This window comes from Wyeomyia smithii, chromosome 3, assembly GCF_029784165.1.
Source record: "Wyeomyia smithii strain HCP4-BCI-WySm-NY-G18 chromosome 3, ASM2978416v1, whole genome shotgun sequence".
Classification (NCBI taxonomy): domain Eukaryota; kingdom Metazoa; phylum Arthropoda; class Insecta; order Diptera; family Culicidae; genus Wyeomyia; species Wyeomyia smithii.
The window spans coordinates 86707848-86722478 of record NC_073696.1 but is presented as its reverse complement, the minus strand read 5'-3'; the positions used below and the strand labels follow the sequence as shown (position 1 = coordinate 86722478).

At 35.7% G+C, this 14631-nt stretch overlaps 1 protein-coding gene across 10 annotated transcripts in view; it reads right to left on the bottom strand.

Annotated features, from left to right (window-relative positions):
- The window catches only part of LOC129727122 (dual specificity calcium/calmodulin-dependent 3',5'-cyclic nucleotide phosphodiesterase 1A-like), a 601383-nt gene that overhangs the window by 88495 nt on the left and 498257 nt on the right, over window positions 1–14631 (bottom strand). For 8 of the 10 annotated variants that reach the window (XM_055684608.1, XM_055684609.1, XM_055684600.1 and 5 more), the window contains 2 exons: window positions 13104–13343; window positions 2591–2680 (listed from right to left, as the gene is read on the bottom strand). The exons of 1 other annotated variant lie outside the window; for it this stretch is intronic. In XM_055684608.1, coding sequence (XP_055540583.1) covers window positions 2591–2680; window positions 13104–13343 — 330 coding nt within the window. The remainder of the gene's footprint in view (window positions 1–2590; window positions 2681–13103; window positions 13344–14631) is intronic. One more of the 10 variants, XM_055684604.1, reaches the window with a different exon arrangement.

Here is a 14631-nt window from a genome sequence, read left to right as displayed (position 1 = left end):
ATGAAATACTATTTTAAAGCCGTAGTGTCTAGTTATTACAATAATCATTCCCTATATTATGTAAGTCCTAATTTAGTGGTTAATCTAGCTAAAAGAGAGAAACAAATTTTATTAATCTCGTTCTACAAAAATTCACATTGTTCGGCAAAGTTATAGCTCATTCAAAAAAAAAAACAACTTTGTCGAAGACACCATATCTCTATCAGCTTATTTAAATGGAGTTGTGTGGAGCTTCTATAGATAATCTTTGAAATAATATAATTTCATTTTTTTTAATTTTTCAGTGTTTCACAATGAAGTTTGCTATAGCAAAACACACAATTTACAGAAAAAAGTGGATTTTTATCTCTCATATTTCTTTATTTATTATAGAGTTGTATTAAAATTATACAATAATTTTCTAACAGATGTCTACCAAATCTGCAAATATTTACAGACAAAATCAATTCTATATTAAAATATAAGTCAAAAATTACTCAATCCAGACATAGGTGTTTATCTATCTGAGAAGATTTCTGCTGAAAAATTAGTGCATTACTTTGATAGAAATCTTTAATAACTAAAGTAGTAAAAAAGATGAAAATATATTTAAAATAAAATAAAAATGAAAATAAATTTAGGTAAAATTGTGTGTTTTGGTATAGAAAAAACATTGTAAAATATTGATAAATTGTAGAAAAGCACTATAAAAAGTTAAATTAAACTAAATCAAGATTTCAATTGTTATTCTGTATGAAACTCCGCCAAAGTCCATTTGAATAGGCAGATAGAAGTATGGTGCCTTCGACAAATTTGTTTCTTATAAAAGATGCCACATTTTTGTCGTAAAAAGTAGATTTTTATTTGTAAAAATAGGAAAAGTAAAACTCGTTTCCCATTTTTAGGTCGAGTAATAACAAAATATCTCTCTGACATGAAGAATAATTGATAGAATAATTTTGCTGAAGACACTTCGGCTTTAAACCCATTTTTTTGGGTCGAAATAGTTTTGATCACTTTTTAGCAGCTTTGGTAAGGGGCCATCCACATACCATGTGGACAGATTTTTAACAATTTTGACGCCCCCCTCCCCCTCCGTGGACAACTGCCCATATAAATTCTAAAAAAATTGTATGGACCGTGGACATTAGCCACCCCCCCCCCCCCAAAGCTGTCCACGTGGTATGTGGATGGCCCCTAACAGTGTTGAGCCTATTGAGACTTAATGAGAAAAAAAAAACAAAACCAATAAGAAAAATCGTCATATTGTAAATTATTCAAAGTTTTATAAAATAAACATGTTAACGAGCAAAGCGAGGTCTTTTCTGTCTTTTCAACAGAACAGATTGTCGTGTACTGACGTTGCTTTATAAGTGTATGGACAGACCAGCAGTGCAATACTCTGGAATGTAATACATTCAATCAAAACATTTAATTTAAATTTTTACAAAAGCATGTGAAAATCCGTAAAAATGCCTAACAATCTTGTGAAAATAGTGAAGGCTTCCATGTAAAAGAATGATCGATATTTCATTTTAATAATTGTTTCAAGCAGAACGCTCCCCAATCGTCGTCCCCAATGTGAATTAAATTGCCATAATTTCCGCCCAGGGTCGCTAGTCTGCCTTTCTGTTTCATTACATGCCTGCGAACAGCACTGCATCGCCTCATTACTGTGTTCGGTAAACCGGTCAACCGGGGACATAGACTAGCGACCAGCAAACAGAATGTCCGATTTGGTTCCAATATCGATAGAAAATAGGTTCAGGTTTTGTGCTGAAAATTGTTCACCACCGAGTAGCCGCAAAACATAAAATGAATCCATTTCCTGACCCTAGCTGGCTCCGGTTGGACGCTGGTAAACGAGTTGCGTTGAACGTTGCTACGACATAAACGTTCTGTTCCCGGTTGTCCCAGTAATTTACAATGCCACCTGCACAATTTCCTGTTTGGAGCGAATTTTATTTCCAGTGGAAGTTACACAGAGTCTACGTGGAGCATACACACATAAATACACACAACTAGAGTGGGTACAAATTATACAACAAATGTGTTTTTTTCGTTTTTAGACCACGAGTTAAACGATGGCGAACTTGTCCGAGTTTTCAAAGCACGGATAATGTTCTGGTTGTGGTTTATAAGCGTTATGTAATGGAAATGTTCGTATTGCTTTGTAGTTTATTAGCTTCAATTCGTCGAATTCAGGTTCAGGTCGAAAATTGTGCACCTGTGGTTACTGTGCTGATTATAATCATGCCAAAAAAGGTTTAGGTCTTAATTTCGCCATAAATCCGTTCAGTACCATTTGACCGATGGATTCCAAATTGTAGGTGTATTAACAAGTACTACATCAATGTTTCATTATGTGGATATGTACAGTTGAATAGTTTCAAATGGTTTCGGAGAGTTTTGCGGTCTGATCTCCTACTTGTAGTCCTACTAAACAACATCAAAGTGGTACTGCAGCCGAAGGCAGCCCAATTCAAACTATGTATACTCTAGAATACTGAATAACACCTAGTTTTACAAATTCCATCGATCGATTACAGCTAGCCAACGAACGAATACTGCATTAGCATATGGACAGACAAGTTATGGGAAATTCACAGACCTAACGATGGGCGCGTGCACGTCCTCGGACGTTGGTGGTTTCAGGTCTTGTGCAAACGGAATCGCATCGTACTTGGAACGATGGATTGGGCTAAAATTGAATAAAAAGAGTTGAAATATATAGAGCATGACGAAATTGAAAACCATGGCGGAAAAAGACAGAGTGTTCAAGTTAACTGCTTCTAGCGATAGGTAACTACGGGACGAAAAATTACCTGAATAACCTGTAAAAAAATCGCCTTCGATTTTCGGTGAACATTTTTCAATCGATATCATAATATGAAAAAAAAAAAAATTGTATTTCGGAAGCGTTCAACTGTCGTACAGTTGTGCAATTCCGAATGATAAAACTTTTAATTACTCTGCAGAACAATGGCGTGCTGAAAGTAACCTTCGGGTGTTTTATTTATTTTTCATTCTGTATTCCAAAGGCCTTTCGCCGCTGCGCCCGAAAAGCTACGCCTGTCAAGGGGCATTTAAAGGTGAAACAATAAATCGCAGCTGCACAGTTTGGCCGCTATTGCGCGACCCTTGTTTGCTTTGCACTGTGGCGAACGCCGGAATTCCAAGTCGGAAACGTGGAAACAATCGTTTTATCACCGGCCGGCTAGAGAGACATAAAAGTTGGCGAAGGCTTCATCACCCGAAGACCGTAGATTGCTAAAAGAGATAGCGAACAACGTTCGCGAGACACTTAAAGCTTTTGGCTATTATGTTCAGTAATGATACTACACGCGCGATGGAGTGGGAAAACTGTAGTAAGTTTGAATGTTTTAATCAGTGAGAGCGCATGGTTTTCGGTGAATGTAATAGTGCTCACTGGAAACCACGCGCCTCCATTTGTTAATTTTTTACATCAGATAGCCATCAAATATTGGAAAAAAATCAGAAATCGTTTTAAGGTCGTCTAAACAGCTCGATACGTGACCAGCAGTAGCTTCGTAATACAAACTAATGTACCTGTTTTGGATAATTCCCTAGCACCCAAACGATGAGAAGAAAAAAATCTTCACGTTTTGCATTCCATTCCGAAGAGTGAAACAATTTTTTCGCATCCACTCTCCGAAGACTATCAAGTTAAAAGTCACGATGTCGCATTTTTCCGGTAGCGGTTTGAGAACATGAGAAAAAATCACAAACAATTGCGAGTCTACGATGGAAAGGTTGCTACGGTTACGGGATGACACAGCTGAAAGATATTAAGTTTTTCTACTGATATAGTGAATACGAAGTTGGTGCTGTAGTCGATGGTAATGGTACAGTTGGTTGTGACTTTTAAACGCGTCATTGCAATGAAACCAGTTTAATCCCGTGGTACGTGACATCGAGTGACATTTTTGTTTTATTTTTAACAAGAAAATCGATGTTCAATGGTACGAGTACTTACGCAGTTTCAAAAAAAAGCCGTTTAGATAGAAAAATGTTGATAGAAAATACTGTCGTTGCAACTTGATGCTGCTTGATATTGAACCCACTTCAAGACTCAACTTATGCGAAGGTATCCTGGCAATATTGCAGACATCACGTCTTTGAAGATGTTTTTTTTTTATTTCGATAGCATGATTGACGATTCGTTCTATTTGGGTATCTTTGACTTTTTTTTTTGTAAAAAACGTGGTCGATAGCGACTAGATTCAGCTGCACTATGAAATGTTTATTTTTTTAATCAGCCAGCACGACCGATGTTAATGTTTTGTTTTGAAAACTTTCCTCGTACAATAATTTACTGGATCCAAATGTTATCTCATTCTAAATTATTTTAATAGTTTTATCCACAAAAAGGATGTATGGTTTTTTAGAAAAAGACGAGGTGTTTATATACAGGTATACCACGAACGTGCAGAGAGAAACATTAACCGAATTAAAAAAGCCCCCGGAATTAAACCGCTAGACTTGCTTCAGATTCGGGTTATTTTTGTGAGAAAAGTTTATCGTGTTCCAGCAGCGGCCCGTAAGAGCAATTGTGGAAAACTGATTAAAATAATGAGCAAGAAAGAAACAAGGATTCGGTCTAAGTCTATCGTAATCTCGGAAAAGTTCAAGAAGTTAGTCTGCCAAATGGGAACCAGAAGAGACGAAAACATCGGACAAGAAATATTCACCGTGACAGCCCAATGCTACAGGAGGGCTCGTCAAGCCGGCAAACTATTTCGTTTTGGCACGGATGTTGTTTTTCACTTCGCCGGAAATGATCGATAATATATCTGTCAGAATGTTCATTTATATTTCCGAATGTATGAAACAAGTTTGAACTTTAGTTTTATAGGTTCCGCGTCGACTTCTACAGTGTGTTCTGAAAAATATAACCCATTATGCATCAAAATTTGTGATTTAAAAAGTTCCTATTTCCAAGTTACGCTTTCTGTTTCATGTCTTTGATTTCTTATCCGCTCTGCAATCGTACAAAAAAAAACATAAAATCAGATAAATCTCCAAACTCAAAATTACATATTTCGAGAGTTCGGTTAAAAGCATCAAAAGGCGGAGATTCCCCATATTGTGATAACTACTTACGTAATTGATGAATTTTAAACGTTTGTTTCTGACGTTAAAGTTACCTAAAAAATTCGTTGTAGAGGCGAATGTCGCATATTGGCCGAATTAATGAATGATTATAATCATCTTGTTCAGTATTATTTGAATTTAAGAGTAGTTCAAAGAAGCATACATTTTATACCTATGACATTCAGAACTCCAGACCATTCAGTTCTAAAAACATTCAGAGGTAAGAATATTGCAAGTAATTCTTTTTTGATAGTGTTTTTGATAACATAAATTAAAAATTCGCAAATTTTAAAACCACGTAAAGCTTTGTCGTCTGCATTTTGCTTCGGAAATGTTCCCAACCAAGTCTTCAAAATCGATACGAGGTGTGCTCAAACAGACCGCTTACTTGTGTGTGCAAAATAATACGGAATAAAGCAAACAGTGACGTTACATCTCTGATTATCATAACCGTAAAATACATACAAGGTGCGGCAGAAAAAAAAGCGAAAACGTATGGTACTTTTTCGTACCCCATTTTTTACTACTTCAAGCAGTGATGTCAATTTGCACTTTTCACTTTCCACTGCTTAGGACCATCCTGCAGAGACTTTTTGATGCAATAAACTGTGGCCAAAAGACATTCTGAAGACAGCCGACAGATAAAATATATTGTGACTATAAAGTTGCCGTCTAGTTCCTTATACACGATGTTTTTTTTCTTTGTTGTTCACCTTATTCCCATGTCGACGATAGCATGTATGGTTGCATATAACATTCGATATGCGATACAAACATCCTTCAGTGCACAGTCGCTCTATTGCCGAGTTTGCTTTTCTTTGCACGAAGGCTGTCGGTGAGTTGCCGAGCAGTCCTTACGCTTCTTCTTCCGACAGCCTTTTTTAACGACCGTCACTCGACATTCACCATAGGCAAATAAAAAAAGAGAGGGAAAATGTCTCCGGTGGGTTCGAGCTGTTACCGACACGCGCTGTTTGTGTAGTGCGGACACGAACTTCTGTATAAAAAACAGCTTCTCTTTTCTACATTCGCAATCCCGAAGACATCCTCCAAATAATGCCGAATAGAAACACGGAGTACATTTTTCGTTTCCTTTTGTGATGCTCCATTGCCAATACGTTCTCAATGTGACTATCGGACTGCTAGCACGATAGGTATCACGAATAAACAGCAACAGGAAAGAAAACCCTTAGCAGATAGTAAAAAAAGACTGTACCATTGCATTGGCATGCCTGCTCCTCCCAAGTAACAAAACTGGCTTTATCAAAGTTTTATAGCGCTGTTTGGTTGTATTAAACGCTATTAAATCTTGATAAAACCAATATTGTAACTAGGACTGGGCTAGCAGCATACCAATTATGCCATCTCCGTCATACATTTTCACGAATTTGCAATGAAATAACTCCGATGTTCTGACCACTTGAAAGTAAACCTTGCCGTGTACATGGTAACAGAAATTATCAGAACTAAGTGATTGATTATACAAATTAACTCAATATTAAAGATCACACATTTTCGCTTTTTTTCCTGCCGCACCCCCGGGTATGCACAGTTATGCATAAAAAATGATGTATAGTTCATATAAGGTTACTATGGAGAATTCCAACTTTGGTGCTGACTGAACCACCTCTTGCTTCGTGAGACGTTCCTTTTTTGACAACACCAGAAAATAAAATCCGAATTCTAAAAACGACAATCTTTGTTTTGGTCAAATATTATGTATTTGTGAACATGTAGCCAAAAGTTGATCAATTGAAGCAGTTTGCTGACAACGCTGTTCCTGGTGTAAAAATGATTAAGAGGCCTGGTACCTACAGTAAGAAATTGATAATCAAGTTCCTCCGATTAAATTTATATAGTTTCTTAATTTTTTTGCTAATTTCCTTCTATTGCATCATTCAGAATATGCATAAACATAACAGTTTTAGTGGTATAGAAAAAGTAAAAATAGAAATTATAAACAAATCAGAAGAAATTTGTTTTTATTTCTTTAAAGGGCTGTCATTCGAGTTTGGTTTATGACACTTGTGCACAGTGGGGAATCGCTGGCCATCAGCCTAAATTTTTTTTACGTCAGCTGTTTTATAATATTTTTCTTTTATTTCTATAATATTCAAGTGCTTAAATTTAAAATTTGGGTGCAATATCATGAAATCTAATTTTTTATGACTTTTCAAAGCTTGGAATACTGACATTTTTTTACACATTTTATGAAAAAAGTACCGTAAACTAAGGCGACTTTTGAATGTATTTCAAATATTTTCAGAATATACTTAATACAATCTTGTTTGATATCTTTAAAATACGTACTGGCATGCATGGAGCAAGATCAAATCACTACTCCAAAAATTTAGCAACAATTTCGCTGTTTTTATGCTCTAAAATTTTTACACCCATCATTATTCCGGGGTGACTTTGATCCCTTCATTATTTTGATGAATTTGGAGTAAAACTCTGCTGCGTTAACTAAATTAAACAGCCAAAAACGACTTTTAAACGAGTTGATAAATATGGAAAGCAATTTGGGGGCCATTCACATTCTACGCGAACAGTTTATGTTGGTGAATGTCCATGATTTATACACAATTTTTTGAAAATATATGAAGGATTATCCACGGAGAAGGAAGGTGATCTAAAATCATCAAAAACTAGTCCACGTGGAATATGGCTCATGCAATAGTTCAAATTGGTTGTTGTTAAAAAGAAAATATGTAATACGCTGTGGAGATTATTGGGACTCAACATTGACTTCGAGGAGAAACTTGCAGAAATAATAATGAAAATCATTGTCATAATATTTGTTCATCTTGAGAACTCATCTGGGAACAAAATTGAAAAAAACTTCACGTATTGCAACTTGTTGTTTTGAATCTTCTTGAACCGATTGTTTGTATGCAACAAAAATCGCCAAAAATAATTTTATTTTTAATTAATATTTTAGCATGAAAAACATTTCTTAAGTAGCAGCAACAGCATGAACAGCAGCAAGGTAGACATATATCAACACAATCACGACAAATCCCAAACAATACGAACGCTTTTTTTTAACACAATTTCAAAAAAGAGGTAGCGTGATCAAAGGGGTGATCAATGTCACCCCAGTTTACGGTACATTACTTTGAAATGCTATGCAGCTTTAATGATAGCCTGGTTTTTTGGCGTCAAAGGAAAAGTTTTTCAAAATACTGTGTTAAACAAATTTCTTTCATTAGATATTGTAGCGTTTGGTCATAGTAGGCCTGACATTAAAAAAATTAATAAAAATAGTGATTTTTTGTAGAAAAGCAGCTTAAAAGTTTTGTTGTCGCAGTTTGCCACGGTTGTGACTACATCCAAAAATTAGGTATAAATGAAAGCTTTCAAATGCATACTGTCCGCTGCAGCGCAAAACTGCGCAAAATGCCACATTTTTTTTAAAAAGGTGAAAAGAATTGTAAAAAACTTCCGGATGAAGTGAATTTTTATTGAAGAAAACATTTATTGAATCAGGGAAAGCTGATGATGAATCTGATCACAGTTATGAAGATAAAAAAAAGAAGAAAAGGAAGATGATGATGCTGATGAAAAAGAAGATGATGATTGTTTTGATGTGAAATTAGATTTTATTACCTATGTTGTTTTAATGTTCGAGGTCGAGCAAAAACTACGAAATTTTTTTTCAGTGAGGAGGACGCCCTGTAGCGTTGCTCGTAATCAGGATAAAAGTGCCAAAGATTCATTAAACATTAGGTCACGTGCTCCATAGAGCACCAAATTAAAAATGGATGCCAGATTCGTGTACAGCACCCCAAAATCAGGTGAATAGCATTTTTTCGTCACATTTATCAACACTTTTTCTGCTTGGCCAGCCTTTGTATGAGGTTGCTTCACTGTGCTGTGGGTAGTAAGTATTCTTCGGGTGAAATTTACTAAGAAACACGTTGAAATAGTAAAAGTCAAAATTAAAAAAATACTTATTTGTCGAAAACGCAGTTCGAATTTCAAATGTAAAAACAACATAGCTGGCGACACTGGCGCTCAAAATTGATATTATTTTTTTAATCCGGAGACATGGAGAAACTTGAAGAAGAAGATCCCTTAAAATCAGAGCAAATTTAACTTTATTTCTTAAAAATGCTGTAATGTTTAATTTTGCCCAGAACACTGCTGCACAGTGCACAATGGTCGGAAAATTAAAATTTACGGCCAAAATAATTTTGTTGTTGTCAAATTGGGAGTTTCCTTCTGTAGATGATTTTGACATATGAGAATGTATTATAGTGACAAGGGGCTGTCCCTAAACCACGTGAATTGAGGCATATCTCAGTTTTTTTTCGAAACAATAAAAAAACTTGTCAGTGTATACAAACGAATAATTCTACTACGTATTTTCAATGTGTTCTGGACTAAATTGGTGTTGTATACGAAGAATTTCGTCGATAAATCACCCAAAAACTTAAAATATACAGAAAATATGAAAAACTTTTGATCATCTAATTTTGCAAAAACGCAAATTTTCCGCGAACTATTCACATTGATTCTTGAAGGGCACAAATAGGGCTCTCATGCACACTATCAGGAGCTGTGCTTACACGTGTTTATAATTGATGTTTTTAATGGTCAAAATTAGGAAAATTCCGAATATTTTCTACGTGGTCTGCGGCACTTTCTGCAGGGTTATTAAATATTCGTCCGGTTTTAGGAAGCTAATATAATAAGCTCTTAATTGTGTGCAAACATGCCATACCAGCTTTTGTAGGATTTTATATATTTCAAAATCTTCAGAAAAAACTGTTTTCTTTTATTTTTGAAAGAGGTAACTTTGGAGGCGTTTTTCAACATAAACCGTCTAATATATCAAGATTTCATTGACAAATTATGGAAATATAGATAAAAAACTATGGAATTATGTGTTCAATACTTTCCAAGTATGAAATTCGCATTTTTGTAATTTTGGCCACTCTTCTATATGGAGACCGTCTTACGTGCAGTGGACCAATAAGATGAAAAGTGGAACTTAACTCCATAGCGCTGTTAACCTTCATTTTAGCTTAATAATATCTTCGGAACAATTGTTTGTATAAATGACCCACATAATCGCAAATTGACAAAAATTATGAAAAGTTTATTATACTAAAAATAAAAAAAACTTACCTTTTCGTGTTAAGAGATAGATGAATGGGTTATCCAGGAAAATTTTAGAAAATTAAAAAATATGAAACTTTAATAATAAAATGAAAATCTTATCTTCATTCGGTACAAAGTTATAAAATATATTATATGAAACTTATTTAAAATTCAGTTTTTCGTACTTAACTTTTGTTAGTTACATTTTACACGAAAGTGTTGTTCGAAAGAATTGTTAGGGCGCACAAACTACACATTTTTATCATAGGTCATAAATCTCCAGGGTTTCCTCTTGCGAAGTTATATTATATTTAATTTTTTTAAATATGCTATAACTTTGTAAGGAAACGTTCTTGAGATGTGTGGCCTTTAACAAAAACGTCTGTTTTGTATGCCCAAATGCTTCTTTAGAACAACGTTTTCTTGTAAAACATAACTAACAAAAGTCAAGTACAAAAAACTAACTTTTGAGTAACTTTTTAAATAAAATACTCTGTAACTCTGTACCCAATGAAGATAGGAACTTCGTTTGTTCAGCAAAGTTTCATTTTTTTGCACGTTCTAAAACTTAGCCAGATTAGCTATTCCTCTAACTCTTAACACAACATATGCTCGCCGTACTCTAATATGGATAATTTGGGACAAATGGATCCTACAAGAGTGTGTATAACTTCAGCGTAACTTCAAGAAAAAGTATTGACATCATGTCAATACTTTTCCTTGAAGTTAAAACTCGCCCCTTTTCAACCTATACGTTCCTGAAGTTATCAAAAAAAATAAGTTCTGATCGCGGAAAATACATGATTTTTGATTGAACTATCTACATACACATACAGTGTGCGGCAGGAAAAAATGCGAAAGTGTGTTAATTTTAATATTATTTGTGTGTAACTAATCACTTATTTCTGTTTTTAGTGTATATGTTTAGGTTTACTTTCAAGTGATGAATCAAAACATAGGGATTATTTCATTGCAAATTTGTGAATATATATGACGAAGAAGGGATTATTGGTTTGCTGCCCGCCCAGGAGACGTCTAAGAAGGATTCTATGGTAGTAGGATGTCATTTGGCTACAGTTTATCACATGAAAAAGTTCCTACAGGATGGTACTAAGCAGTGGAACGCGAAAAGCCGAGGTTGGTTTGAATGAATAAATTATTGCTTAAAGTAGTAGATAATAGGTTTTGAAGAAGGACCATATGTTTTCCCATTTTTTACTGCCGTACCCTGTATGCATGCTACAGTTATAATAATTTTAGACGTTACGTCACTGTTGCTTTATTGCGTATATAAATATAGGTCTGTGTCGGTTTTGGAGACTTGATTAGGAGCTTTACCGAACCAAAATGCAGACGAGAAAGCTTCACGATGGTTTTTGATAATTTCTACTACTTCAATGTATGTTGTCAAAAAAGGCTGTCAAAAACAAATGTTCTGTGAAGAGAGGGCCTCTCGAAAATATATTTTTCAAACATTGATCAAGATGATTTAATGCCTCAACATATTTGGTAGAGCCACGATATGTTGACTATGCCGACTTTTCAAGTTACAAAACGAATGTACGGAAGCTCACCAGAAATAAAGGCCGCAGAAAAGACTAATTTGATGCTGAATCTTTTAGTTGATCAAGCTCACGTTCCCAAGGCAGTAGAAACTAAACCACGAGATAATAATTTATCCCTTATATGGTCGGCGTGCAGCCAAACCGAACCAAGCGTCAAAAACATTATTTCGAGTAACCGGCGTTCAAAGTTTAATCAGCCCGTTTGTTTTTTTGTAAGCTGCTACAGTGATTTTTTGTTATAAATTATTATAAACTTTTCAAATGATTTCATTTTTTCATGGAAGATAGAATATTATTTTAAAATCCGTTGGCGCTAATAACTTAATTAAAAAATACTAGATTTTGAAGTGCGCCTTTTAATTGTTTGCTTGACTATCCACTAGAGAAAAAATGGATATTGGTATTGATTTAGATTGATAGATCATATTTTTTCAAATTTGTTAAATGTAGGAGAGAACCGTTTTATATATACAGTTATGAAGATACAATTCAAAATGATTGTATAATATAATATATAGTATCGAAATCACTGTACATTATATATGTACTATTCACTATTCTATGAGAAAGGGATAAAATGAGCTTACTTGAAGATACAATTCAAAATGATTGTATAATATAATATATAGTATCGAAATCATTGTACATTATTCATGTACTATTCACTATTCTATGAGAAAGGGAAAAAATGAGCTTACTTATATAGGCTTCTAGAAATGTTTTGGAATATGATGAACTCTTCGATCGAAAAATTAGTATGATTTGATATTGGAACAAACTACAAATATAAAATCACTCGATGAGAGTGCAAACACTCTCAACATAAATCGGCGGCAGACAGACGATAAGACAATGAAATGTGTTATAGGAGGTGCCCTATTATTAAATGCATGCATTTATGAGAAAAATAAAAAACATGTCCTAGACTATCCCCTAACTGGTACAGGCTAACATCCTGTGCGTTGACTGGACAAACACAATCTTGCACCTAGACAGGAGTAGAGACAGACTTGGTTGCAACTCGTGACTCTTGGTACGCTTGGTGTTTTACGCTAGGTTAATCACAGGGTGTGGAGAAAAAAACGTGATGTTAGAAAATAGAAGGATCGAAAAAGGGTATGCATCGGGGGTGCAATATTAGTCATTCGCGCAGTATAGAATAGGTTAAAGCAAAATCTGGAATAAAATCGGACAGGGTGAAATCAACTCGGCACTCGGATATCAGTGGTGTTAAGATTTGAAAACTAAAGTTAGTAGACTAGGTAGAGGTGAAAGTCGGCATATTATTTGTTGATCAAGCGCAAAAACAAAATGGTTTTCTTGGATTTAAACAGAGACCTGGCCCAGACCGGAGCACGTAGCTTTCGCCTTTGAATGATGGTCTTCCCGAGCGGTGGTCCCGTTGGGCCACTGTGGGTGGGCGGGGCCGATGTGGTGACGCCCCGCCGGGGTTCCTTATTGACGACATTGCTGACGTTGCTACTATCTCCTACGGCACCAACGTTGTTACTATTAGCTTTACCACCACCACCACCACCACCCGTGCTTCCTGCGTTACCGCCACTACCATCGTCCTGACTGCTCATCATTCCGAGTGCGGGTGCACACAAAGCGCACAGTTTGGGGGGTTGTGTGTGTTTGTTTTTTTTTTGTAATTTTTAAAATAGAGCCATTTGTCAGCCATCGTGGCAGCGAGATTAAAAATGGCAATTATCAGTAAGAGCGAGGGTTAGTGAGATTGGTTTAATTTTTTTTTCGCAGGTTTTGAATTGCATTATTTACACGATTTGGTCAGAATTAAACGAAAAGAAAAGAAAGAGTTTTCTTATTGCTATGGATTTGCTGGTATCTTAAGCTTATCAATAATGGATGGAAGACGATAATGATGATGGATACAGCTGGCATGCGAGTGGAAACCGTTCAATGCTAGCTCTGGTGGCGTCACTCCGATTCGAAATTTGTTCTTCGGATGTAATCAGTGGAATTAGTGACATGGCATTGTTCCAGCGCTGAAAAGTTTTTATATTTTATTGCAGGTTTATATCTTGCAGCTTTATCCTGTTACACGGCAAATGCTGTGTCATACAATTGGTTGTTAGATAGTATGATATAAAGTTTTCACTGGTTTCACTGCTCTCAACGTTAGCTGGCTCATTCTGTTATGCAGCAATAATTAATAACTTTGGAATTTATATCGGTTTGGGAGGAAGCGAAAAAGAAGATGAATGAGCTCTCAGTCCTTGGCATTGCTCTAGTGGAAGAAGTGTTACATAATGCAGTATTAGTGTGATACTGATAGATTGTAGTTTGTTGGGAAACTTTTCGGAATGAACACATGAAAGTTTATTCTGACAGCAGTATGAATTAACTAATACTTTTCATCGTTCGAATACTGTATGCTGAAGGTCGTATGAATTATTTCCAAGTTTATGAAATAAAAAAATTCTTAAATTATTGAGTTGATAATTCACGCCTAATTTCAAAATAACTTTTGGTGGTATTTACCCACAACCTAACTGCCGTGACAATAAATCAGAACGAGTCGACTGTTCAACGTCCGCAGGGAGAAATCCGCCAAGCTACGTGCGGTTTGCCTCTCGCAACGGTCATCGAAAGGACCGCATGCGGTCAGCTGCGTTGTTAGCGGGTTAGCGGGGTGAACATCAAATAGGCCCTCGACCTACTGTCGAGAACACAGAATCCCACTTACCTTTGCACGGTTTATCACGCGCTTGAAATTTAATGCGCTCACCGCAAATTTCCCCTCCCATCTTTCCGGCCTCGTGAGGAATCAATAGAGTAAGTAGGTTCTTACGACTAGACTTTCAGTGATGATGCGTCTCTTTTGAAACACTTCAACTCCGAT